We start from the raw sequence: 26,551 nt of genomic DNA, 5'->3' as shown, positions 1-26,551 counted from the left end.
CTTTTTCCAGAATTGATATGATTTGGATGTCTGAAGAATTATCAATGAAAACACATAAGACTGAAATTTTGCCAAGATGTAATTCAGATCACAATCCGGTGGTATGGAGTTCCACAGAAAGGAAAAAACCCTTTCTGTGGAGGATTAATGAAGACTTGTTGGATAAGAAAACGGTAATTGAGATGTTAAAGGAAGAAACGAAACAATTCTTTCAACAAAATTTAAATAAAGAAACACCGATACAGATTGTATGGGATGCTTATAAAGCGGTGATGAGAGGAATTCTCATCTCGCAAAACGTGAAGCACAGAGAAGCTGGTTTTGAAGTAAGGCCTATTCACAAAGGCAATGGCTGGGGACCACAATCCCTCCCACCTCCCGAAAAGCAATTTTACAACATTTTGCAAAGCAACTGTGCTTTAAAAAGATCACTGCAAATGAACTGATAACACTAAAAACTCATAGAACAAAGTTAGAGTCCAATGGCCCCTTTAAGACCCACAAAGGTTTATTCAAGGGGTGAGCTTTCATGTGCACACGCACTTTGTCAGACAATGAAATGGAATTACAGATCATACTTGTATATACACTGGGTGGCTTGTTAAATTAGCATGCAATATAGTGAATATGTTTTTTAACCGATAAAAAGAATGACACGCTTGGTTTCTGGTTATCATCTGTATGGGTTCAGCTGTGGGGCGGAAAAACAACATAGGTAATATAAATATGTTAGAACTGGAGATTGATGTACCCTAAATTGTGAGAATTCAGTCATTCAATTCCATCCATGTCCTTTCTAGCATGGAGACAAACTTTAAAGCATCTTGGCTGTACAGAATATTTTTCTTGTCACCAGAACAGAGCATTACATTTAAATCTACCACTCCAAATTACATTACATAGTCAATTATATTCTTCATTGTTAAGAGTAGTAAACTGAGATTTTTTTAAAGTAACATTTTGCTTCACTAAAACATAGAGTTAACTGACAGAATCCTTTTCCTGGGGTGAAGTGTTATGTCAAGAGATCAACAAAATATTGCACTGCATTACAATCACTATTATAACATACTATTTTACCTATGTTGTTTCCCCCACAGCTGAACGCAAACCAGAAGCCAAGCGTGTCATTCTTTTTATCTGTTAAAAAACATTCGCTATTTTGCATGCTAATTTAACAAGCCACCCTATATATTTATTTTATTTTTATTTTTTTACTTTTTTAAAATTTACATGTACTGCTACTGGTATAGTCGCAGTAGTTAACCTACCTAGGGCCACAGATTTTTAGGGGGGGGGGACTTCCCTACCGACACCCTTGTTGGCGGCGCGTTCTCTCTTCTTTCCGGCGGCGTATGCTGGCGTCCTCGGCTGACCGGCACCACCTCAGGCGGCTCGATGTTTTTCCTTCGTGTGCGACCGCCCTCCGGCTGCAGCTTCCGGCTTGCGTCCTTCCGGCTCCTGCCGTGCTGCGCCGTCCTGCGCCGTCCTGCGCTCACACCACCGTGGCTCTGCCTTTGTCAGGTCCGGTCAGGAACTCCGCTGCCACCGCCATTGTTGTTGCTGCTACCGTCTCCGTTGCCGCTGCCAACACTCCTGGCCCAGAACCAGGAGGTGGGTGCCCCCTGCCGCCTAGGGCAGGTACCCATTTATCTACTTGTATTTACCTTTCGAACCGCTGGGTTGGCGGGAGCTGGGACAGGGGCCGGGAGCTCACTCCGGCCGCGGTGGGGATATATATACAAGTATGATCTGTAATTCCATTTCAATGCATCTGAGGAAGTGTGCGTGCACACGAAAGCTCATCCCTTGAATAAAACTTTGATGGTCTTAAAGGTGCCACTGGAGCCAAACTTTGTTCTGTTGCTTCTGACCAAAACGGCTGCCCACCTTGATCTTCAAAAAACTCATGCAACCCCTTTATTTTCCTTTTAAAACTTTCTTCTATTAGAAATATATTGAGTTAGATCTGGACTAAATTTTTCATCGGCAGTAGGAAGGCAGTATCAGTAGGTATTGCCCATTTAGTCTGGACCCAGAAAGAAGGTGGGATTACAGTGCCAGCCAATTAGCCCAGGGCACAGCCAACTGGCAACCAATCACCTTTGAGCACAGCCACAACCATAGCAAAACTGGAAAAACTAGCAAACAGGAGAAGTAGAGTTCATATCACTGCTATTAACAGTGACAGCTACAGGGACCCCAGTGGAGTGCAGGATTTTAGCATTAGCTTGCTGGCACAGCAAAACAGTTCCTTGTGAAAACACAAGGGTGAGGTAAAGGGGAGGTGCTGTGGCTCGCTGGCAGACCATCTGTTTGGCATGCAGAAGGTCCCAGGTTCAATCCCCGGCATCTCCAGTTAAAAGGATTAGGTAGGAGGTGATGTGAAAGACCTCAGCCTGAGACCCTGGAGAGCCGCTGCCCGTCTAAGTAGACTACTGAGTTTGATAGACCAAGGGTCTCATTCAGTATAAGGCATGTGTCCAGGTATTAAAAGCTTCCCTTAGCTATACTTTACAGCAAATCATGGTGACTGGTGGAGACCAGTGAATGAACCGCATTAAAGCTTTCACCTCTTGATTTTCTACAGGCTGCTTGCTGAGCTGCTCGTCCAATTGCTTCTGCAGGAGCTGAAGTTGGGACCGGGCTTCCGCCAGCTCCTGCTGGAACTGGGACACTTCCTCGGAATGCTTCCCTTCACTGGCCCTAGGACAACAAGGACAACTCAAAACAGCTGCATTTAGCCACAGTTTTCAAAGTGCTGCACAAGCCTTCGGGAAGAGGACCAGACTCATCCCTTAATTCCACGACTGGTCCAGTCGGATTGCTTAGGCTGATCGGACCAGAAAGAGTAGCACTGATCTCTGATGTGGGTGCTATGGAGATGACTGCAGATCTCTTCTGCTAGCTGGCGAGTGATTGGAACGGCTACCCATTCGCACAGGCTTGTTGTCGTTTCCCAAGATGGTCCCAATTTAGGGACTCTTAAAATCCCTGCTGAGAGCTGCCCAAAACCCCAGGGACCAAGATATAAGCAAATCTCAGCTGTTAAGCAGAGTGTTTTTAACTTGATCTTGTCACTCTCAGGGAAACTAAAGCATTTCCCCCCCCCTTGGAGAAGCTCGGCATAAATACATTTGAAAGATCTGCTGGAGACCAACCCCTTAAATAACTGTGTTCTTGAAAAAGTGCTCTGGGAAGAGGAGAGGAGGGGCTGTGTTGCTAGTCAGTCATTCCTGTGCACAGCCAATAGGCTGCCAACCCATCAACAAAAGTCATAAGCCAATGGCTTTGTCTGCTCCCTTCCAGAGGCCATCTGAAATATCTCCTGAGCCCTCCCTCCTTACAAAACAATTTCCTGTTAATCAGGAAGGTTGGTTTAACTTCAGGTGGGCCTTCACATACCCTAGACACAACTGTCTATAAAGCACATTAGCCAGTGTGCTTGGTGTTTCAGTAGTTGCTCTCACCAGCACAATTGACAAATATGTATGCATTCTGACTTGTCAGTCCTTCCCCAGCGAGTTAATGGCTAAACTAAGAATTGGAATAAAGTAAGTTCTACATCAGCTGAGAACATGAGAGAAGCCAATGCTGGATCAGGCCAATGGCCCATCCAGTCCAACACACTGTCACGCAGTGGCCAAAAATACCAGGTGCCATCAGGAGGTCCAGCAGTGGGGCCAGGACACTAGGAGCCCTCCCACTGTTGCCCTCCCCCCAAGCACCAAGAATACAGAGCATCACCTTCTCCAGACTGAAAGTTCCTATCTATACCTTGTGGCTAATAGCCACTGAGGGACCTCTGCTCCAGATGTTTATCCAGTTCCCTCTTGAAGCTGTCCATGCTTGTAGCCGCCGCCACCTCCTGTGGCAGTGGATTCCATGTGTTAATCACTCTTTGGGTGAGGAAGCACTTCCTTTTATCTGTTCTAAGCCTACTGCTCCTTAATTTCATTGAATGCCCACGAGTTCTTGTATTGTGAGAAAGGGAGAAAAGTACTTCTTTCTCTACCTGCTCTATCCCATGCATAATCTTATAAACCTCAATCATGTCACCCCTCGGCTGTCATTTCTCCAAGCTAAAGAGCCCCAAATGCTTTAACCTTTTTTCATAGGGAAAGTATTTCAACCCTTTTATCATTCTAGTTGCCCTTTTCTGCACTTTTTCCAGTGCTATAATATCCTTTTTGAGGTGTGGTGACCAGAACTGTATACAGTACTCCAAATGAGGTCGCCCCATCGATTTATACAGGGGCATTATGATACTGGCTGATTAGGGTTACTTTTTCAGTGATAACACATGTACCAAGCTCTGCCACTTCCTTGAGCTAATAATTATTCCAGCAACAGTTACCAAATTCTCCCCAAAATACCATATGAAATACTGATCATTCACATACTGAAAGGAGGGCATTCCCTGCAAATGTAACATTTCTCCAAGCAACTTCAGAAGAATGGCTGGGGTATCAGTAGGAACTAGACGAAGAGATATTTCATTACACTGTCAAACAAGATGCACTCTTGGAGTGGGGGGGAAGACGGGAGGGGAAAGGGAGAGATGGGGACCACCTAGCATGAAGACTAAATGACGAGATCAGAGAATCACAAAGCAGCAGAACCCCCGATGGCTTTCTGCAGACACACACACAGTAATCAGCAGGTAGTAGGTATGCATTCAGAGCTGGCTTCAAAGAGACAGCTCCTTAAGGCTCTAGAAACAAGCCAGGTGCGTATGTTTCTCCTGAAATACGAAAAGCAATTTTGCAGTCTCATCAAACATCCAGCTACCACCCTTCCGAGAAATGCAGTGCTTCGAGTTTGATTGGGATACTCACTGAAGCTTGTCCACTTCGGCCTGAAGGGCTTGGATGAGCGCTTCTTTGGCCTGCAGCTCTCGCTTCACCTCACTGAGCTCAAGGGCAGCTGCTTTATAGTGACGGCGATTATGGGCTGCCTCCACTTTGGCCGTTGCGACCTACAACAGCGAAATTGCATTACGGTAACTGCCATATTCCAGCTAATCAAAGTACAAGGCGCTCTTTTAGGCACTTGATAAATAATCCATAAGGCAAATAAGTGGGTTCTAGATCAAATCAAGCCTGGGCTCTCCCTAGAAGCTAAAATGACCAAACTGAGCTATCGTACTTTGGATACATCATGAGAAAACAAGAATCACTGGAAAAGACAATAATGCTAGGGAAATTGAAGGCAGCAGGAAAAGAGGAAGACCCAACATGAGATGGATTGATTCAATCAAGGAAGCCACGGTTTTCGGTTTGAAAGACCTGAGAAAGACGGCTAATGACAGGATGTTTTGGAGACTGTTAATTCATATGGTCATCATAAATCGGAAAAGACTTGACAGCACTTAACACACACAACATGTACATATGTAAATAAGCTAGTGACCAAACAGAGAGATAAAACATCCTTACTAACTATTCCTGAAGAGGAAAGAAGGCAGTATGTTCAAATGTTTAAGGCCCTCTTTTATCCACCTACTTAAAGAGGGCTGTATCCTTCTGGAATTCTGGGCCTACTTGATTGTGGAACTGTTTGGCTGCTTTTGAAATCTATACTGCAGTCTCATGAAGCTTCACACAGATCTGGGCCTTTAAAATACAGAACTATCTCATAGACTGGGCTAGAGCCACCCAGTGCATTTCACGACTGATGTGGATTTCAACCCAGGTCTCCCCAGTCCTAGTCCAAAACTCTAGCTGCTACACCACACTGACTTTCAGGTATAGTAGTTAGTGCGCTGGATTTGTGTTTATAATGCATTAGAGATGGTTATTAATTGATTAGATGGCACATGTTTACATTTAATACAGTGTTGTGACATTGTTATTACAGGGTAGTAGCACAGTGGCTAAGAGAATGGAACTGTAGGTAGTTCCTGGTTTAAATTTTGTCTTTGCCAAAAACTCATTGAGTGGTTTCAGGCAAGCCATTCCTCTCAGACTTAGGAACGGCCTCCACCTCCAATCAGCAATACAATACACAGGATAATAAACTGGGCTACCTTACAGATCCATTGGAAATAACACAAGAACGTAACAAAATGCTTTGATGACAGAAAGTGCTATATAAACATGAAGTGTCATTATTATATATCTTCTCCACTTTGCATCCAAGACGGGCTTCCAAAATGACTTATAACAAATGCAGATCCATCACAAAAGTAATGTGCAAGGTGTCAGGGATCTGAGGGCGTGTTTTTTAGGCCAATGGCTTGGAAGAGAAAGTTCACATGGATGCCTGCAACTCACCCCAACCTGGATGCCCCAGGCTAGCCCAATCTTGGCAGGTCTTGGAAGCTAAGCAGGGTCAGTCATGGTTAGCACTTGGATGGGAGACCACCAAGGAATACTGGGGTTGCTATGCAGAGGCAGGCAATAGCGAACTACCTCTTGCCTTGAAAACCCTACAAGGTTGCCATAAGACAGCTGCAACTTGGTGGCACTTTGCCACGCCTGCATCTCACGCCAAGGTTCATACCTAGGGGCTGAGGCTGCCTTTAACGCTTGTAATGAAAATCCCCGGCCAAGCCCATACCTGTTCTTTAAGGTCCTTCACTTTTGTCTTCTCTTTTTCTAGGGCCATCTGCAAATGCCTGCATCTCACGCCAAGGTTCTTACCTAGGGGCTGAGGCTGCCTTTAATGCTTGTAATGAAAATCCCCAGCCAAGCCTATACCTGTTCTTTAAGGTCCTTCACTTTCGTCTTCTCTTTTTCTAGGGCCATCTGCAAGGCTTGAATGAGTTGCTTCATTTGCTGATCCTCTTCCTCTTTGCGCTTCAGAACTGCTTGCACCTGGGGCATCAATAAAACCGAAAGGTGAGTGGGATAAAACCAGACCACGTGTTGCAGTGCATTGGGATTTTGGGTGGACTTCCTATATCCTCCCAGCTGCAGTCCATAAAGCAAATTTGTGTATCAGTTTAGAATATTTACACCCCACCTCTGCATATACATATCTTGTGAGGCTGCTTACGATAAGGGCAGGGTATAAATCTGACAGATAAATAAATAAACAAGAACCCAAAAACAATACAATAAAACCACAACATTAAAAAAAATATTAAACAATCGCAACAAACACGGACTTAAATACATTTAAACAGCATCAAACTATAGCGAGGAAATTGGATCTGGGTGACACAGATAATTGGGAAAAATGGATCTAAACCCCCCTTTGTTTTCTATCCTCCACAAATCTATAAGTAGTATATTCCTTAACTTTATTCAGGACAATTATCCTGTGATTTTCTTGAGCCTCCCATTCTTTTCTTTCTTTACTGTAAATTGCAGGATATATACCCTGTTGGTGACATTTGTATCCACAACTGCATCTAAAGGAAAGCCCAAATTAGCATGTAGGGCAAAAAATTTAAATTCTATTTTTCTGAATTGTTATTTTTATCTCTGTTGTTGTTGCTGCTGTTCTATTCCTCTGTTGCCAAACAGGAATACTGAATGAGGGTTGCGTCTTCCCCTGGTGGCATGCTCAGCACAACTCCCAAGGATTTTTGTTTCTATGACTTACTTTGGGGTCTATTTGACCCCAAAACTGAAGTAGAGAAATAAACTTTTTTGTTTGGAGGAGGGTTACACGATGCTCTTAGGCAGCCAATTTAAAGAACCATAGGCTAAAACGTGCCTTGTGGCATACAGTAATCCTAGATTGCTGACCAAGTGAGTACCTGAAGATTAAGCTGCACCAGATCCGCCTCTCTCTTGCCCAGCGCTGCTTCGAGGATGCGATTGTGTTCCCGCAGAGCGGCATTAGACTGACCGAGACCGGTAAGTTTCCCGCGTTCATGCTCGAGTTCAAGCGACAGCTTCTTGTTTATTTCTTCCAGGCGCTTTATCTTCCTCCGGAAGCCCCTTGACTCTTGAAGCTGAACAACCGTATGAAATGTTACTGAATAATGAGCAATCCAGGGAGAACAGAAACGTGCATTTTTACAGCTGGGTTTCCTAAGGGTTGGATCCAGACTCAATTTTCCAGCAGTGGAATGGAATTTCCCTGCGTGCCCTTCCCCGGTGTAGCTCACTGATCTCCATGGAATGCTGCTCCTGGGGGCTGGGGGGTCCCCAAATGACATGGGAAGGGTATCTGCAGCAGACAGGGGGAATTAGAGGGAATTTCAGGTGGCAGGAAAAAGGGGAGCGGTCGCACAGTGGGTATATCCCACTGTCTTAACATCCGAACTGTATCAGTTCGAGCCCCGCGCTGGTGTGAGCAGCCAGCCTGTCATCCCCAGCTCATCATCCACCCAGCGATTCAAAAGCCTCAACGAGTAGATAAAATGGGAACCACTCCTTAGAGAGGGTGGGCACACCGACTCCCTTCTGGGAAGGTGTTAGCTCTTGGTTGGAGACGTCCTGGTCTGGACCCGGAAGGCGGAAGAATCTACTCAGCTAAGAAAATCCTTGCAGTGGGATGCTCCGGCCAGGCGGTGGCAGTGTGGCGATGCAGCTGTTGGAACATGACTGAGTCAAGCCAGAAACGTTTCCACCGGGCAGTACAGCGTGTGCAACTTAAATGAATTATATGTTGTCTTCCCTATCCCCTATGAAACACATTGTTAGTCCCCTTTCTAAAGAGTAACTGTAAATCACTTTGAGCCCACTTGTGGGGAAAGCGATTAATAAATCGAAAGCATTATTATTATTATCATCATCATCATCATCATTATTATTATCATCATCATTATCATTATTATCATTATTATCCAGATCCAACCCTAAGATTTCCTTTCAGTGCCATCTTTACTTCAAAGGCTAACTACTTACAGAGGACGGATGAAAGAGAGGGAAATACGGAAGGAAAGTCTAACCCGGGGGCCCCCAAACTTTCTCAGCCTGTGGGCACCTTTGGAATTTTGAGAGGGGGCGATGAGCACCACAACACTGCAAAATGGCTGCCACAAGAGCCAGAGACAAGCCCAAAATGGATGCCACAGGAGGCGGAGCCAGATGGAATACCTCCCTCCTCACACCTCATGGGAAGAAGGAAAGCCTGAAGGGGAAATGTAACCACACACTGACTGCTTACAAGTCCTCCTGGTCCTCCAGTGGAAAACGCTTTGTAAAGCCCTCCCTTTACAATGGACCCACCCTTTTCTAAAAAGCTTGGTGGGCATCATGGCACCTGTGGGCACCATGCTGGGCAAGCTAGAAAGGGAAAACTTGGAAGGGTCACAGACCTGTAGGCAGTAAAAGGAAAAGATTTTGCTGGTTTCCGAAAGGGGCAAAGAATCATTACCTCATCTTCAAGTTCGAGGACTTTCTCTCTGTATTCCTCCAGCTCCTGGCTGGTGACGGATATCACTTCTTGCAGTTCCTTTTCGAGCACCATCTTGCTGTGGACAAGAGCTTGCAATTCCACCTCCAGAGCCTGAATCCTTTCCTGCAAGCAAAGATTCACAAAGCCTCATTAAAACCACCACTCCAGCAAGAACACAACTGCTTTGCTGAAGAAAGTTAGATTGACTAGTATTTATGGCATACTCTACTTTATAATTTGCAAATTTATGCCGGTCAAGCAATCAATCAAAATAAAAACTCATATAATTAGCCGATGGAGATACCTTTTCATAGGGTAACAACTCTAGATATGTGTTATCTAGGCAGTTGAGAATGAGTTGGGGCCAAAAAGTAGAAAAGGACTTGTTAATCCGTTACATTTTTGGCCCTGGAATTAACAGGACCTAAAGCTGGAGAAAGTTATGTATTAACTGGATTTCTGGAACATGCTTAGTAAGCAGCCAAAGCTGTATTAAGTGAAAGAAAGATGGATCAGAGGGCCACTGCTGCTGTGGTTTTACCCATGTAGTTTAGTGGCTTGAAATCAGATTGGAGTCCCGGAGAACCGGGTCTGAATCCCCACTCTGCATGGAAGTTTTGCCAAGTGACCTTGGGCCGGTTACACACTCCGCCTAACCTGCCTCACAGGATTGTTGTGAGGATAAAATGGAAGAGAGGAGAATGATGTAAGCCACTTCAAGTTCCCATTGGTGGAGAAAGGCAGGGGATAAGCAGAATAAATACAGAAGTGGCCTGATACAGAGTTAGATCTCACCTGTCTAACCCAGTATTGTCTACTGACTTCAGCCACTTTCCTAGCCTTGCTAGCCAAGATCCCTTTTTATCAGAGGCCACAAATGGAGCCTCAGATGTGCAAAGCGCTTATAAATTCTACCAATTACTGCTCTGCATTGCTTCCATGTAATGCATTCCTTCTGTCTCAGTTCATTCTAGAACAACATCCCAACCCAACTAAAGGCTTTTATGGACACTTTGTTTCGAGGACCCTAACAGAGCAATCAAGAGGGCCCAGATATGCCTCTGCTTCAAGTAATGCGAATCTGCAGGACGTTTGCTTACCTGGCCTGCCTGGCTGTGTTCTCCATCGGTGATCTGTGCCTTTAGTTTGCTCAGCTCTGCTTCCGATGCTTCCTTTGCAGTGAGGGCTTCCTGCAGCCGCCGACTCAGGATTCCGACAGCGTTCTCGTAGGCTTTGTGCTTCGCTTTCATCTCCTTCTGTGCCGTGTTCAGATCAGACCCCAGTCGCTTCATTTTTTGCTTCTGCTCGGTAATGGCCCTAATTTTAAAACAAAACCAGCAGACTCGTTAAAACTACTTCTCCAGGACTCTGATGGTGCACAGTGAAGAGTTGCACATTCAAGTGAATACCTAGCAATTCTAACATTCTTCATCCAAAATTCACAAACCTATTCCTTGTTCTTTGTTGGGGTACCAGTTTGGTGTAGTGGTTAAGTGCGCGGACTCTAATCTTGGAGAACCGGGTTTGATTCCCCACTCCTCCACTTGCACCTGCTGAATGACCTTGGGCAAGCCATAACTCTGGCACAGCTGTTCTTGAAAAAGAGCAGTTTCTGTCAAGAGCTCTCTCAGCCCCACCTACCTCAAAGGGTGTCTGTTGTGGGGAGGGGAAGGTAAAGGAGATTGTAAGCTGCTCTGAGACACCTTTGGGTAGTGATGGGCGGGGTATAAATCCAATCTCTTCTTCTTCTACTACTTTATAATCTGAGCGAAGTGGCGAATCTGAAGAATTCCATACTATGTCATGGGGCAGGGGTTCGAGCAGTTGCATCTGAACCCCCAGTTGTGTGTCAGATTCTTGCACTGTTCATTCAAATTATCTCGCCTACTTTGAACGTAATACTCCCCCCCATGCATCTTTCCCTGAATCAAGATTGCTGTTACCATTCCAAACTACTGTGTCATATCTGAACATTCCTGTTTGTTTGTTACACCTTCCGTATCACTGGAAGAGCACTACAAAGTATATTGCCCTGGGTGCCCTTCAACCCCCACTTATGTAGGTATCTTCTGTTCACGGAAGGAGTCCTTCTGCAAACTCTGGATCCAATGCAGAGTCCTTGGGGTGCCGTGACTGAGAAATCCAAGTGGCACATCCTCTTTCCTTGCTAATTAACATGAGGCACAGAAGAGCTTCTATGGACAGATCTGCCTGTTCCCTCTTCCCCCATTCTGCCGCTTTAATGGTGCCTGAAATCTATCACCTGAAACATCTGCCATACTTTGCCTCAAGCTTGCTAGCTCTTCTCCCCCCCCCAAAAAAAAAAGAAATCTGCTTAAATCTGGGCCAGAGCTCAGACGACATAATATTAAAATTTAATTCCAGTTAATTTGACAAGAATACCAGTAGCACATCCACAGTATACAGCATGTACTGTACAACAAAGGGCTTTACGAGCAGAATGTTGGCAACTATCCCAAAAACAGATACTCATTAATTCCACTGTATTTTTATACTAACTGGGATTAAAAACTAAAAGGGATAACAAACATAAACCACATTACACAGACAAATAATTAAAGAAGCCACACCAAATAAAGACAAACATATTGTAAGAGTCAAATCTCACCTTTTTTTTTTTTAAAGCACTGTTAGCTTAAGGCCATATAATTTAGGCGCATTAATCTAAGGAAGCTACTTTAAAGAGAATTCGAGGCCGCATCAACTGCCCATCTGCCTCTGGTCATGCTACTTGTCCTGTGCACTGGCACGCATGAGAAAACCAGATCCTTCCTCCTTTCACGTTTTACTCTGAGTCCATGTACTACTCTGATTTCAGACTGAGGCTCTGGCTTTGACAGAAGCCTTGGCTGCTCTCCACTTTTTGGGTTCTTGAATCTTTTAGCCAAATGTATCCTATCCCTTCCAGTCTAAACTAAAATGGCAAAGGAAAACACCACTTAGGGTGGCAAACATACATGCGTGTTCACAAGCAAAAAGAGACGGCTGCTGAGCCCTCATTGGATCAGTCTGTTAGTGAAAGAAGATGCGAGCGTTTCAGTTCTACAGACCCACTTTGGGAGCTTCTGGCCCAGTTTCACGGAACCTCAGCAGCCTTGTGCGATTGCACATGGAGGTGGGGGGAGGATTTCCAAAACATTTATCTTCCCCCAGCTATTTCCTGAAGGCCCAGAACTTGTGTGTCCTGAGCTTTGGGCCTTCTGTAGAAAGGCGCTGATGCCCAAGGCGTCAGAGCCCTTTTCTTGTGAACAGGCCACCAGCTCACATCTCCTAGTCCCTTACATAATCCCTCTTAATGCCTGGACAGCAAAAAAACTGAGCTTAAAGCATGCTCAATGATACAGATATGAGAAACTCAGAGAAAAGAGGCAATAGGATGCAATATGCTTGTTGAAATTGTCAAAATTGTTCTACAAGGCTTGACTAGACACTCTGTTATACTCACGTTTTGGCTTCCCGTTGCATTTCCTCTACCTGCTGCTTTAGTACCTCATTCGTCTGGCTGAGAGCAGCCATTTGTTCTTGATCGAACTGCAAAGACTGAAAAGCAAAAGCTGAGCGTAAGCTGCACATTTCGTACTCCAAAGGGCTTAGGTTTGCCAACCACGGTATGGTCAACGAATAAGAAACTCATATGAAACGACACATACAATGTCCTCGCCAGCTCTCCTCCATCATCCTGTAACCACAAATCTATACCAAAATGGTAGCGCATCCATGTATCCCAGATACTCTGTGGTCCGTCATAGGCATTTCTGGCCCAAAAGCCATTTGGCTACTCCAAGTGACAAACACTTATTCCAACAGACAGATTAAGCCAATGGTTTGGTTCAGACATTTTTTTTTTTTTGCTGTCAAGTCACAGCTGGCTTATGGCAAGACACATTCAAAGGTGGTTTGACATTGCCTGCATCTGTGTCACGACCCTGGTATTCCTTGGTGGACTTCCATCCAAGTACTTGCCAGGGTTGACCTTGCTTAGCTTCTGAAATCTGACGAGATCAGGCTCGCCTGGGCTATCCAGGTCAGGGCATGTGGTTTAATTAATTACCTGTGGCCAGTGTGAAAAATCTAAATGTGGGACGGCCCACCAATTATTGTTAATTAGGGTACCTCAAGACCAGGATATCTGACACTATGAGTGACAAAATAGCAGTTGAATAGCTTTGATGAGTCTGAGCTCAGCAGGGCTTGGAAGCTGTGCAGGGTCTGCCATGGTTAGTATTGGATAGGAGACCACCAAGGAAGATGAGTTGTTATGCAGAGGAAGGCAACAGCAAAGCACTTTTGCTAGTCAACACCAAGGAAGATGCAAAGGCAACAGCAAAGCACTTTTGCTAGTCTCTTCCCTTGAAAAACCCCACGGTCCTGGAGTCATCATGAGCTGGCTGCAACTCGGCAGCACACAATTATGATGATGATGAACATGGACATCTTTGGCTTGTTCCCAAGCACTGCCTTTCTTGGGCTATACAGAGAGCTGGCCAGAGTGGCTCAAAAGCAAAGCCTTTCTGGGCTTTCACCACCTCTTGTTATCAATCTCCCTGACCAATGCAACCAGCACTTGCTAGAGACTGCATGATACGAACCAATGTCTGTAAGTTGACTCCTGGTATCAGAAACTAACCATAGTTATAATAAACCAACCATGGTTTCATATTAAGCCTGAACTGAGATGATGTATTTATGTTGAAAGCTAAAAGGATGGGCTAGAGTTCCTCCACACCTGAAGCCGGGTCTCCATGTCGTCTCGTTCCCTCTGCGCTGCGTGAAGATGGCTCTCCAATTCTTCCATCTGCTGCCGAACCTGAGACACTTCCTTCTCCAGCCTTGATTTTTCCACCTCCACAGATTTCTTCTGTCCCTGAAGCTGCAGGAGCTCCCGTTTCAGTTCCTTCATTTCAGAGTCCAGCCTCTTCTTTGTAGCTTTCAGCTCGCTGATCAACTGATCCTTCGAGCTCGCATCTCTGCGGTAAGCTTCCACCATCACCTAGATGGCAAACGAGAGTTTGAGATACTAAGGTTTTCTTTTAAAAAGTCATGGTGGCATAAAAGACTAAGGCTACATCTGTGTGTATCATACACACCAAGCACAGTTGACTCAAGCAAGTCCGTCCCACGGTTACATAAGCGAATCGTTATTTTCTGAATAAGTAAGTTGGTTTTGATTTGCACAAATAAATAAGCCAATAAAGCAGGTAACTGCACAGCGACATCATTTTAGGCCGGTGCACATGTAAAGAGGCCTTTTGGAACTGTGAAATCATGGGGTTGGAGCCATACTAACATTTCCCCAGGTGCAAGGATTTAGGCTGACAGAGTGCAATTTTCCCACTTCCCCCCCCCTCCACAGCAACCCAAAAAGCCACGTAAAGTCCTGTTCCCAGGGGAGAAGAGACCCCCTCCTGGACAGAATTTTGGAAGGCCCTTCCAGTTGTCATAGGAAGGGGGGGGGAATCATGCTCCCTGGGTGGAAATCCTTGTGCCTGCAGAAACACCTAGCTGGGATCTAAAGTCATGCTCTGCTTCCTCGCATTCCCTGCCAAAAAAAATTCAATCTATGGAGGAAGGGCACCTGCCCTTATTTGGTACCCAATTGGTTAGCTACAGATAAGCAAAAATCACTATATATTTTATTGACTTCATTTATCCCCCACCTTTCTCCCCAACGGAGGACACAAAGTGGTTTACATCGTTCTCCTTTCCTCCATTTTATCCTCACAACAAGCCTGTGAGGTAGGTTAGATTGAGAGTGTGTGGGGTCACCCAGCGAGCTTCCGTGGCACCAGTGGGCATTCAAACCTGCATCTCCTCTATCCTAGTCTGGTGCTCTGACTACTGCACCGCTCTACCGCATCGTGCTGGCTGCAGGAGTCCAGTAAGAGGTGCAATCAAAACATTGCTTTGATGTGGATGGATTTTAGAAATGGACATGCATACACACCTTTTGCTGCAGAAACTGCTCTTTCACCTTCTGCACTTGCTTCTTAAGACTTGCGCTTTCATGCTGCAGATTCTCCACCTATTGAAGAAATGGCTTCAGCATTATCTGGATACTAACTGCAACTGGATATGCACTAGAAACGAACATTCATTTTGGGACCTTCAGGTTTTTGTTTTTTTAAAAAAAAATTCCTATAGGGATGCTACTTTGGCCACAAATCTAGGGTACGAAATGACAAAGACTGAAGCTTAACATACGCGAGAAAAGGAGCTGCTGAAACTCTGCCACTTTGAAGCTAATAAATTTTAATATTCTGCCTTCCAGCCAAATTCTTTACATCACTGTCCTCCATATGGGGAACACTGCAGGAGAACTTGCTATGTACTTCATTTAGCGTGTAGGGCCATTAAAGAAAAATTAGAGAAAATAACCGTCTTTTTTTGCTTTTCAGTGTTTCTGTTTGCAAGTAGGCACTGGCATTCGCGTAAGGAATTCTGAACCAATCCTACTATCTAACCCTGCTCCCGATACACCTTTATTATCTTAACATGGACTGTGCATGCTACATGTCCTTAGCTGTTACATTACACCTCCCCTGTCTAATTAATTTCCAAAGACTAAAACAGGAAATAGCTTGTGCACAATGGAACAGGGGTAGCGCTAGCAACACAAGATGTTGATCCAACTACCAGTAAGCAAAATTCCTGAACAGTTCTACCAGAGTGTGGAATATGCTACTGCTTAAGCCGGATAAGCTACATAATATTTTCCATGAACCCGGCAACTGTGCTACAGTTGGGACTTGGTGGGAAATTAAATATTTTGTTGCCAAGACTCTGGCTGAGCATACTGTGATGTCACTGAAGCTTCGTAAGCATTCACAGTACAGGAAGCACTGGTCAACACATGCTTTGATTCTAAATTTTTTAGAAAAGAAAAGGGCGAGTCGGGGGAGAGTTTATTACCTGACTCGATTTTATAGCGAGTTCCTGCTTCAGTTGCTCCAATGTGTCCGATACTGCCTCGGCGCCTTCTCCTAAATGCTTGACTCCTTCATTGAGGCCTTCTTTCCCTGCTTTCGCTACCTGCAGGGCTACCTCCAGGACGATCTTCTCATTCTGCAAAAACTGGATGGTCTCGTCCTTGGCGGCGGCCTCCCCCTGCAGTTCCGCCAGCCTGGCCTCCACATCGTCGTAACGGGTCTGAAGGTCACTCAAGGACTCCTCGCGGGTCTGCAGCGTCTCTTGCGTGGAAGTCAGCTGCTTCATAAGATCCAGCTGCTCCTGCTGCAAAGCTTCCACCTGGAGATCTCGTTGGTGCAGTGTTAATTTCACCTGAGTGGAGCAAAACCTGTTAGGATTCTCTCCCTGCCACGAGCCCACCTGTGTCCTCCTCACCCACCTCTGGCAACTAAGATCTATAGGCAGGACTGTGCCCCGAGCACCACTACCTACAGTGACTGGGCCTGGGGAGGAAGAAACACCTTTCCTGGGGTTGCCCCCAAGGCTCTAGAACAATCTTCCAGCAGGGGTACATTGTAATTCTTTGTTTAAATCCAAAAACCTTTGCCACGGGTGTTTGGAGCACAGAAACTGTGGTGGTACCTTTCCATCAGAGTTTGTTCCTGATTAATGAACCAAGCAGTTTAATTGTCACCAGTTAATTACAATTTGTTTTTAAGGGTGGAGAGGAAGAAGAAGAGATTGGATTTATACCCTGCCCTTCACTTGGAGTCTCAAGAGCAGCTTACAATCTCCTTTCCTTTCCCCACAACAAGACACCCTGTGAGGTAGGTGCGGCTGAGAGAGCTGTTCAAGTTCTGCTCTTGAGAGAACAGCTCTGAGAAAACTTTGACTGACCCAAGGTCTCTCCAGCAGCTGCAGGTGGAGGAGTGGGGAATCAAACATGGTTCTCCCAGGTTACAGTCCACGCTCTTAACCACTATACCAAACTGAACAAGGCTGACTCTTCTGATTCCCATTCAAGGACGGTGGTGATAGCAGTGAGGTATGGACACGGGGAGCAGACACCGTGGGCTGCACTGTCCACGACCATTTTTGAAGTGGTGTTACAAGGCCTGCATCCCTAGTTTGTATGTTCCCCATCTGCCCTTTTCAAACCTAAAATGCAAATGATGAATGCATGAAGCAAAGCTTTGTGTACAAAGTTGTATTTCGAAGGGCCCCTAGGATCTCCCAGTCATATCCACCTGCTCTAGCTCCTGCTCCAACGTTGCTGCAGAGTCTGCCATTTTTCGGAGTTGCACCTTCTCGTCCTCGAACTCCTCCAGTTTTCTCTGCAGGTCCTCTTCCACCATGGTCTTGGCCTCCTGGATCTGCAGAAAGGCTGCTTCCTGATCTAACATGTCAGCCTGTTTGAAAAAGAAGCAGTGAGCTCTGCCATGTGAAAACTTGCAGCACCCATGCTAATAAATAGCAGACTGGAAATCAAACAATGGTTAAGAACATAAGAAAAACACTGCTGGATCAGTCCAATAGTGCATCTAGTCCAGCATCCCGTCACACACAGTGGCCAACCAGTTCCTCTGGATGGCTAACAACAGGGCATAGAGGCCGAGGCCTTCCCCTGATGTTGCCTCCTGGCTCTGGGATTCAGAGGATTAGTGCCTCTGAATGTGGAGGTTCCCCTCAGTCACCATAGCTAATAGCCATTGATAAACTTATCCGCCATGAATCTATCTAATCCCCTTTTAAAACTGTTTATTCCTGTGGCCATCACTACATCCCCTGGCAGTAAATTCCACCTTTTCATCACTCTGTGTGTAAAGTAGTATTTCCATTTGTCGGTCCTGAACCTACTGCCCATCATCTTCATTGGATGCCCTCAAGTTCTAGTATTTTGGGAGAGGGAGAAAAATTTCTCTTTGTCAACCCTCTCCACGCCATGCATAATTTTATAAACCTCTATCATGTCCCCTAAGGGACCGCCTTGCCCCACATGTTCCCCCAAGGGCACTACGGTCGGGGAGCCAGAACCTATTGGATGTACCAGGTCCCCGGTCCATCAAGCTGACCATGACCAGGAACAGGGCGTTTTCGGTGGCGGCTCCTATCTGATGGAATGAGCTCCCGGAGGAGATCAGGGCTCTGTGGGACCTAGCACAGTTCCGCAGAGCCTGCAAGACGGAGCTCTTCCGCCAGGCTTCTGAATAGGAGCCGCCACCACTACCATAAGAACATAAGAGATGCCAATGTTGGATCAGGCCAAAGGCCCATCCAGTCCAACACTCTGTATCACACAGTGGCCAGAAATACCAGTACCATCAGGAGGTCCACCAGTGGGGCCAGGACATTAGAAGCCATCCCACTGTTGACCCCCCCAAGCACCAAGATGACAGAGCATCACTTGCCCCAGAGTCCCTATCTATACCTTGTGGCTAATAGCCACTGATGGACCTCTGCTCCATATGCTTATCTAATTCCCTTTTGAAGCCGTCCATGCTTGTAGCTGCCACCACTTCCTGTGGCAGTGAATTCCAAGTGTTAATCACTCTTTGGTATACCAGTATACCATCAACGCATCAGTTTACCATCAACGCCCTGAAATTCCTGGAATCCCCGGAATTTCCGGTATATGGACATCGGGATATGGGCTTAGACCATCAAAGCCCTAAAAAAGCACCGTGAGCGAGAATGGGACATTCAGAGGACTGCCATCCTGTTTTTAGATAGACTTGTTTTTAGATAGGCTATAAATTGTGATGAATTTTTAATATTTTGTATTGTTTTTACTGTTTTATTAGCTATATGCCTGTTAGCCGCCCTGAGCCTCTGGGGAGGGCGGGATAAAAATGTAAATAATAAATAAATAAATGAATAAAATTTAGTCGACTCTTTCCTAAACAGAACGGTTTTACTCCAGTTTGGCACTCTGCTTTCCTAAGTGATGCATCGCTAATCAAAGTTGTTGAGCTTTGAAAATAATACTTCTTTAGAATGGTCATTTTTTATCTCAGTTTATACATGTCTGATCTCCCACTTATTATTTTTAGGATGCAATACTCTGCACACTTACTTGGCAGTAAAACCCACTGAACTAAGTGGGACTTGCTTCTTAGTAACACAGCATGCATGCATGACCAAGTCAAATGGTTTTAAATATGAAAAGCAAGCACACATAGCAAAGAGTACCTATCTTTCCCCACTAGTGAATATGAAGAACTTTGCAGATGGTGTCTATTTTTAAGTGTAAGAAAGATTCTCCATATTCACTAATGGGGAAAGGCAGGTACTCTTCTGTGTTTGCACAGAATTTTTTAAAAATTGATTCTCCACCTGCAGCATTGTAAATCTAAAATAATGATCAAACTGTCAGATGACCAAACACAAAGTAAAGTTCCTTGCATAAGTTTTTCAGTTCCTAGAAGAAGCATGAAACTTATTCAGTGCCAACTCATATCAGGGGTGAGAGAATGACAGTTTGCCTGTGCATAGTTACCCCACTATATATTCAAACTACAAGAAGAAGAAGAAGAGGAGGAGATTGGATTTATACTCTGCCCTTCACTACCCAAAGGAGTCTCAGAGCGGCTTACAAACTCCTTTCCCTTCCCCTCCCCACAACAGACAGCCTGTGAGATAGGTGGGGCTGAGAGAGCTCTGACAGAAACTGCTCTTTTTCAAGAACAGCTGTGCCAGAACTATGGCTTGCCCAAGGTCATCTAGCAGGTGCAAGTGAAGGAGTGGGGAATCAAACCCAACGAGGCAGACTGGGGTTGTTACGGAGAGGTAGGCAATGGCAAACCACCTTTGCTCCTTCTTGCCTTGGATGCTCCATGGTTGAGCATGAATTGGTTGCAATGCAACAGCATCTTTTTCACAGCATTTCAAATTTTCTTGATTTCAATGGAAACGAAGGTCTCCATTAATTTCATGGTAGCAAATGTCATGTTTGTCACTAACTGCTGCTACAGCTCCCCACTATGTGAAATATTTTGTAAACATGCATTTTCTTCCAGGGCAGACATTTACACAAGTGAACACATAAAACTGCCTTATACTGAATCAGACCCTTGGTCCATCAGAGTCAATACTGTCTACTCAGACCAGCAACAGCTCTCCAGGGTCTCAGGCTGAGGTTTATCACATCACCTCCTACCTGGTGCTTTTAACTGGAGAGGTTGGGGATTGAACCTGGGACCTTCTGCATGCCATGCAGATGTTTTGCCAGTGAGCCACAGCCCCTTCCAAACAAAACACAACAAAATGGGTGAAGGCTCCCTTACTTCTGATTAAGCATATTTAGAATTATGCCTTTAACAGGCACCTATTCATGTAACTTTATGAGACATATGCCTTCCCGTAAATTTCAGAAAACGTCTGCGATGTGTCTACAAAGAACATGGGCCGTGCGCCTGAACGGTCCCGCCAACGAAAAAGTCGTCCTGAAAATGCCGGAGACTGCCTGAGAAAGAAGCCAAGCCAGAAGCAACAACAGGTCCACCACTTGGGTGCCGGTAGGCATCCCGGCCCCCATCTCATGTGGCCCTAGTTAGGGATTAAGCATTCTTAGAACTCATTACATGTAAACCGCCCAGAGACCCTTCGGGGTTAGGGCGGTATAGCAAGTCGAAACTATAAATAAATATAAACAAACTATAAAGCATCCCTGTGAACCTCACCTCAATATTTTGCAGCTGTGAGGCTATCCGCTCCTTCTCTTTGATGGATCTGTGTTGAGTCTCCGTTAACTGATGAGAGAGTGTTACATTCTCTAACTTGAGGTGTTCAAGCAGACCTACTTGAGTCATCTGCCCAGCCTATGGGAGACCAAAAAAAGTAGTTCTATTATAAGCATCTTAGGTGCTCTTTAACAGTAATTTAAAAAGAGAGAAAAGGGTACTTAAAACTATTTGGGTGTACATTTGGCATCTCCCGTTTTGAGGGAGAGATGTACAAATGGCCCACTTTCTGATGTAAAACTATGGTTTAGTTCACACATCACACCACGTTTAAGGGTGTTGTTTGGTATCGTGCCCGAATTGAGACACCATGGTACGAAATGGGATTTGGCTCAAGTGGTTAAGATGCTGAACTGCAGGCTGTAGAAGGTCGGTAGTTCAGCAGTTCGAGACCCGGGTTGCTGCATGACGGAGTGAGCTCCCGTCTCTAGTTCCAGCTCCTGCCAACCTAGCAGTTCAAAAGCAAGAAATTGCGAGTAGATAAATAGGTACCACTTCGGTGGGAAGGTAACAGCGTTCCGTGAGCCTCGGCGTCTAGTCATGCCGGCCACATGACCACGGAAACATCTTCGGACAGCGCTGGCTCTTCGGCTTGGAAACGGAGATGAGCACCGCAACCCTAGAGTCGGACTCAACTGGCTTTTGAGCAAGGGAACCTTTACCTATATACCCTGCTCTTCTCCCCAGCGGAGATCCAAAGTGGCTTGCTTCCTTTTCCTTTCTGCCGTTTTATCCTCACAACCCCTCCATGAGGCAGGGGCAGGCCCGGAGTCAACCAGGCAGCTTCCGTGGCAGACCGGGGATCTGAACCGGGGCCTCCCAGAACCTAATCTGGCACTCCAACCACTGCGCCACACTCGAAATGGCTGCCCATACTAACCATGGCTTCATGTGATATCTAAATTGACACGCCATAATTACGTCTGCTGCTCCACCTCCAGAAGTCACTGTGCCAAGGCACTGAATTGATGACCAGGTGGGAAATGAAATAAGAGCTATACAGCTCTAATCCTTGGCTTGCTTGTTCATTTGCAAGCACAAATCTAAACTACAATTAAGAAAAAAGCTTTGCCGTGATATCTGACCTGAGCCTTTGTGTGTGCTGTATTTCAGCTTTTCAAATGTTGTGGAAGCACCAATTTTGATGCTTCAGACTCAACTGTCTTTATGTACATGTGTGTGTGTTTACATAAACACAACTACACATACATATATGTATACAGTGTTTTTTGAAGTCCCCATCTAAAAGGTTACAAATAAAGGCAAGAGGGGAGTGTTTTGGAAGGATATAGATCTGGAATACTCTTGTACATGTCCCTTGTTGGCCACGAAGCTTCAGAGTTATCCTCGCACTCACAAGACAGTTACAGGGGTAAGGGAGAGGGCCAATGTACTCTGCAAAGTGCCGCAGCACTGCAGTTTAAAAAAAACCCAGTAAGGAAGACGAAATTCCTACTGACCTGTATGTTTGCCATTTCGCTCTGCAACCTGACCCTCGCCTCTTGTGCTACCGCCAACTGCTGCTGGTACCACTGCCGTACTTTCTGAAGCGACACGATCTCTGCTTGAGACGATTTCAGCTTGTTGGTCAATGTTGTGCGGTCCAACTGCACCTGCTGGAGCTGGCTTTGCAAAGATGAAAGCTGCTGTCGGAGATCATGAACTAAAGAACCAAGGGGGGGAAATTAAAGGGGGGGGGGTCAGGATTAACTAAGGTTGCAAGGATGAGCCAATCATGTGCCTTATGAAAGCATGAACTCTTCCTGGAAAGTTCACATCTGGCTCCTGCATGTGAGTAAATACTGTACTTCCCAGCCGCAAACTACGGTTTGTTTGCTTCTTGCTTACAAACCACAGGGTTTTTTTTGCAAATCCAAACTATTGTTTGCAACCTACAACAGCAAAAGACCCATCTTTCTAGCAAAAATCCTCCCACTACCATCAAAAATGGGCAGGTTCTCCTGTCTCCCAACCACTGAAAGTTCACTGGGATTTCATCGTACAACAGCCTCTTGGCTATATTGCACCAACCCCAAAAATAAACATAGTAAATTATTTTAAAGAAAACCTGACCAGTACAAAAGAACAAACAAAAAACGGTTTTATATATAAAGCACGTTAGCATTTTATTAAAGCGACCAAAAATGCATCCACTTCAAAACAAGCCAAGAGATTTTGGAAGTGGAAAAAAGAACACGCCAGTGCTCCAAACCACCTGCGTAGTTACTGAAGTGAAAAGGTTTCCAGGCTCTGCTTCTTTTCATAACAACAATATATGAAGTAATGGCTCCGCTAAGTGACATTCAAATTAGAAAGCACTTGATGTCGTGTACAATGTATCATGCCAAACACTCGTCATCCAATGAGGAAGCAAGTCGGAATACTGGAAGAATTAAAGCATCCTACTGGCCAAGCTCATCCTACTGGAGCTGCGGTGGCTCAAGTGGTTAAGACACTGAACTGCAGGCTGCGGAAGGTCAGTAGTTCAGCAGTTCGAGACCCGAGTGTGCCGCATGATGGAGTGAGCTCCCGTCTCTAGTTCCAGCTCCTGCTAACCTAGCAGTTCGAAATCAAGAAATTGCAAGTAGATAAATAGGTACCACTTCGGTGGGAAGGTAACAGCGTTCTGTGCACCTTGGTGTTTAGTCATGCCGGCCGCATGACCATGGAAACGTCTTCGGACAGCGCTGGCTCTTCGGCTTTGAAACGGAGATGAGCACCGCAACCCTAGAGTCGGATTCGACTGGCTTTCAAGCAAGGGAACCTTTACCTTTACCTTACTGGCCAAGCATGTTTTTTAAATGTTAGAATACTAAAACATACATGTGAAAGCCTCAACAACCCCACCATTACCAGAGTAGCCCCAGCCAGTAAAACCAAGGTTCAACAGGAGATCTTGCAAGTCACCTTGGAAACATTCTGGATTCAGGGTAAGTGTAGCACAGTCATCAAAGCAGGGCTTGTTTGCACAGCATTACCACAAAGTTAATATACCCAACAGAATCTTCTCAAGCAGTGTTAGAGGTCAAGGTAACACAAGGAGAAGAGGCTGTCACTCAGGGTACCCAAGACTTCTGACAACTTGGCAATGTGCGGTTATATAACAAGGCCAATTGCTTAACCATGGTTAAACGATCAGAAGCAGGCTTCAGATCACAGGCTCTCAGCCCCTACCCATTCCATTCTGGAACACAAGTTCTGCCTTCCCTTCCCACCGATCCACTGCTAACTAATGCTCCCTCTAAGATGTGGAGTCTTGTGAGCAAAAATTCCACTTTGTGAGCTACTGGCATTAAAGTTGTGAGGGAGCGATTTGGCTGCTGCATAAATTAGTTTGCTCTGGAGCCCTCCTTCCTGAGCTAAGACAAAAATGTGTGAGCCGGAGGCTAAAAAACTGTGAGCTAACTCACACTAACTCAGCTTAGAGGGAACACTGCTGCTAACCATGGTTTACACTAATCAAGCTTATCAGGATTTGAAGCAAGGCTCCAAGATGGGTTCAAAATTTTCAGTTTTAGCAAGAATCTTGGTTAATTTTTACCATGGTTATTGTTGCTGTTAACTGAACACTTGAATAAAATTACAGCTGTTGGCGGGGAAGACTCATTTGCTTGATCCAGACAAGAAAGCACAAAACACAGTGATCACACTTCCATGGGGTCAATAACAGAAAGGAATTATCATACGGCCTGACAGTCATTTCATTAATTAATCTAAGAATAACATCCCATATATAAGTGTAATCTGGATGCCCAGAATAACATCTCTAAAAGTCTAAAGATAGCTTACATAAACACACATTTAGCCTGAACGTGGTAAAAGTCCACTGGGATTGAATTTCGCTTTGGCTGCCGCTATAAGTTTTTAATCAATTTTTTTTAAAATTGATATGGTTTCAATACTGTTTTCTGCTGTATTCTTTTTATGATGATTTTAATTATGCTGTGAACTACCTCAACAGCTGTGTGACAGACGTCATCAAAAATGTTGAACGGACACATGCGGATACCCACCTGCGCTATCCTTGCTGAGGACACTTTTCTGCATGTCCTCCACTTTCCCCATGAGTCTTTGGTACTGTTCTTCTGCCACCCGCAAATCATTGTTAGAAGCAGCCAGGCTGGCATTCTTGGCCTCCAAGGCAGTCTGCAGCTCCGCCATGGCCCGCTCCAGATCCCAGCAAGACTGCTTCAAGGTGGCCACCTCCGAGTTCAGGGAGTCCTGTTTCTGTTGGCTGCTTTGACTGTGTTCCATCTGGGCCTGAAGCTTCATATTCAAAGCAGCAAGCTGGGTCTGTAATTCTGTCTTCTCTTTAAGAGCCTGAAGAAAACCATGGTTTTTTTAAATGGCAGTTCCAGAGGACATGAAAAGTCCAAGTAGGCTTAGACGTTTCAGATCAGATGTTCCTTCTTCAAAGTCCTCCTTAGATTCTACTTTCCCATGTACGGCTTTATTAATCTCACACTCTTCAACTCCCCAACCTCAATAAAGCTTACAGCAGCATTCAAACACAAAAACAAGCCATGTTTCCCTCCAGTTTTCTCTCATATGCAGCATGAGAGCTGAAAGGTCTTTTTGGTTTGCAATGAACTACAGTTTGCAACAAACCATGGTTTGTAAGCAAACAAACCATAGCTATACAGTAATATAAAGCCTAATGAGCTAGAATGGCAGAGGTGTTTACAATGAAAAGCAAGACAACTTTATCATAAAGAATAGTGGAAATTATTTCTCAGTTGTAAATGTTTTATAAATCTAAGTAGGAATCAGAAAGGAAATGATGAGGGAACAAAAGGTTCTTTTTCTTCCCAACGGTCTTGGAAAGTTTCTGCAGAATTTTGCTCATACTGCACTTGACTAACTGTGGGATATGTCTGACTAGGAAACAATGTGAGTTCTTTTTTCCATGTTAATTGCACAGTGGAGGAATATACTAAATCACTTTGCCACTGAAAGCCAAGCACTTACACTATGGCTGCATCAACTTTCTGTCTGAAGAATATAAGAACATAAGAGAAGCCAATGTTGGATCAGGCCAATTGCCCACCCAGTCCAACATTGGGCCATCAATGGCCCATCCAGCCAAAAATACCAGGTGCCATCAGGAGGTCCAGCAGTGGGGCCAGGACACTAGTCCGTCTCCCCAGGCACCAAGAACACAGTGCATCACTTGACCCAGACTAAGAGTTCCTATCTATACCTTGTGGCTAATAGCCACTGATGGTCCATATGTGCATTCTGTCTTGTTTCCATTCAACCAAGAAAGCAAAATTTGGTATGATTTCTCTTTAACAGAGTAAGCGAATTGAAATGGAAAAGGGTGTGGTTAAAGAAAAGGTACAGCCAAAGACAAGGGGCCAAATGGAAAGGGGTGCGGGAAGGGGAGAAAGGGGTTATAGCAAAGGGGAAAGGGGGCCCAGCTATGCTCTGTTGCCCTGGGCCCACAAAAACCTGGAACTGGCCCTGGATGGGATATAGATAACCATTTAAGAAACTGCAATAGTGACTTTCAAAAAGTAGCAAAACAAGATGGACTCTGACAGAAGGGAACTTCTGCTTGTGAAAACGGTGTATGGGTTATGTGTGTG

The 26,551-nt window shown here is 45.1% G+C and overlaps 1 protein-coding gene across 1 annotated transcript in view; it reads right to left on the bottom strand.

Annotated features, from left to right (window-relative positions):
• Window positions 1-26,551, bottom strand: part of GOLGA3 (golgin A3) — a 51,582-nt gene that overhangs the window by 13,296 nt on the left and 11,735 nt on the right. The window contains exons 6-19 of the mRNA XM_015423788.1: window positions 24,977-25,283; window positions 22,424-22,626; window positions 20,904-21,041; window positions 17,472-17,633; window positions 16,228-16,596; window positions 15,263-15,340; window positions 14,045-14,308; window positions 12,764-12,858; window positions 10,398-10,614; window positions 9,277-9,420; window positions 7,709-7,906; window positions 6,702-6,818; window positions 4,839-4,978; window positions 2,574-2,706 (exon numbers count right to left, since the gene is read on the bottom strand). Of these exons, the coding sequence (XP_015279274.1) occupies window positions 2,574-2,706; window positions 4,839-4,978; window positions 6,702-6,818; window positions 7,709-7,906; window positions 9,277-9,420; window positions 10,398-10,614; window positions 12,764-12,858; window positions 14,045-14,308; window positions 15,263-15,340; window positions 16,228-16,596; window positions 17,472-17,633; window positions 20,904-21,041; window positions 22,424-22,626; window positions 24,977-25,283 (2,565 nt within the window). The remainder of the gene's footprint in view (window positions 1-2,573; window positions 2,707-4,838; window positions 4,979-6,701; window positions 6,819-7,708; window positions 7,907-9,276; window positions 9,421-10,397; window positions 10,615-12,763; window positions 12,859-14,044; window positions 14,309-15,262; window positions 15,341-16,227; window positions 16,597-17,471; window positions 17,634-20,903; window positions 21,042-22,423; window positions 22,627-24,976; window positions 25,284-26,551) is intronic.

This window comes from Gekko japonicus, unplaced genomic scaffold (assembly GCF_001447785.1).
Source record: "Gekko japonicus isolate JY-2015 unplaced genomic scaffold, Gekko_japonicus_V1.1 scaffold137, whole genome shotgun sequence".
Classification (NCBI taxonomy): domain Eukaryota; kingdom Metazoa; phylum Chordata; class Lepidosauria; order Squamata; family Gekkonidae; genus Gekko; species Gekko japonicus.
Note: the sequence above shows the minus strand (reverse complement) of the source record. Positions and strands in the feature narration are given on the sequence as shown.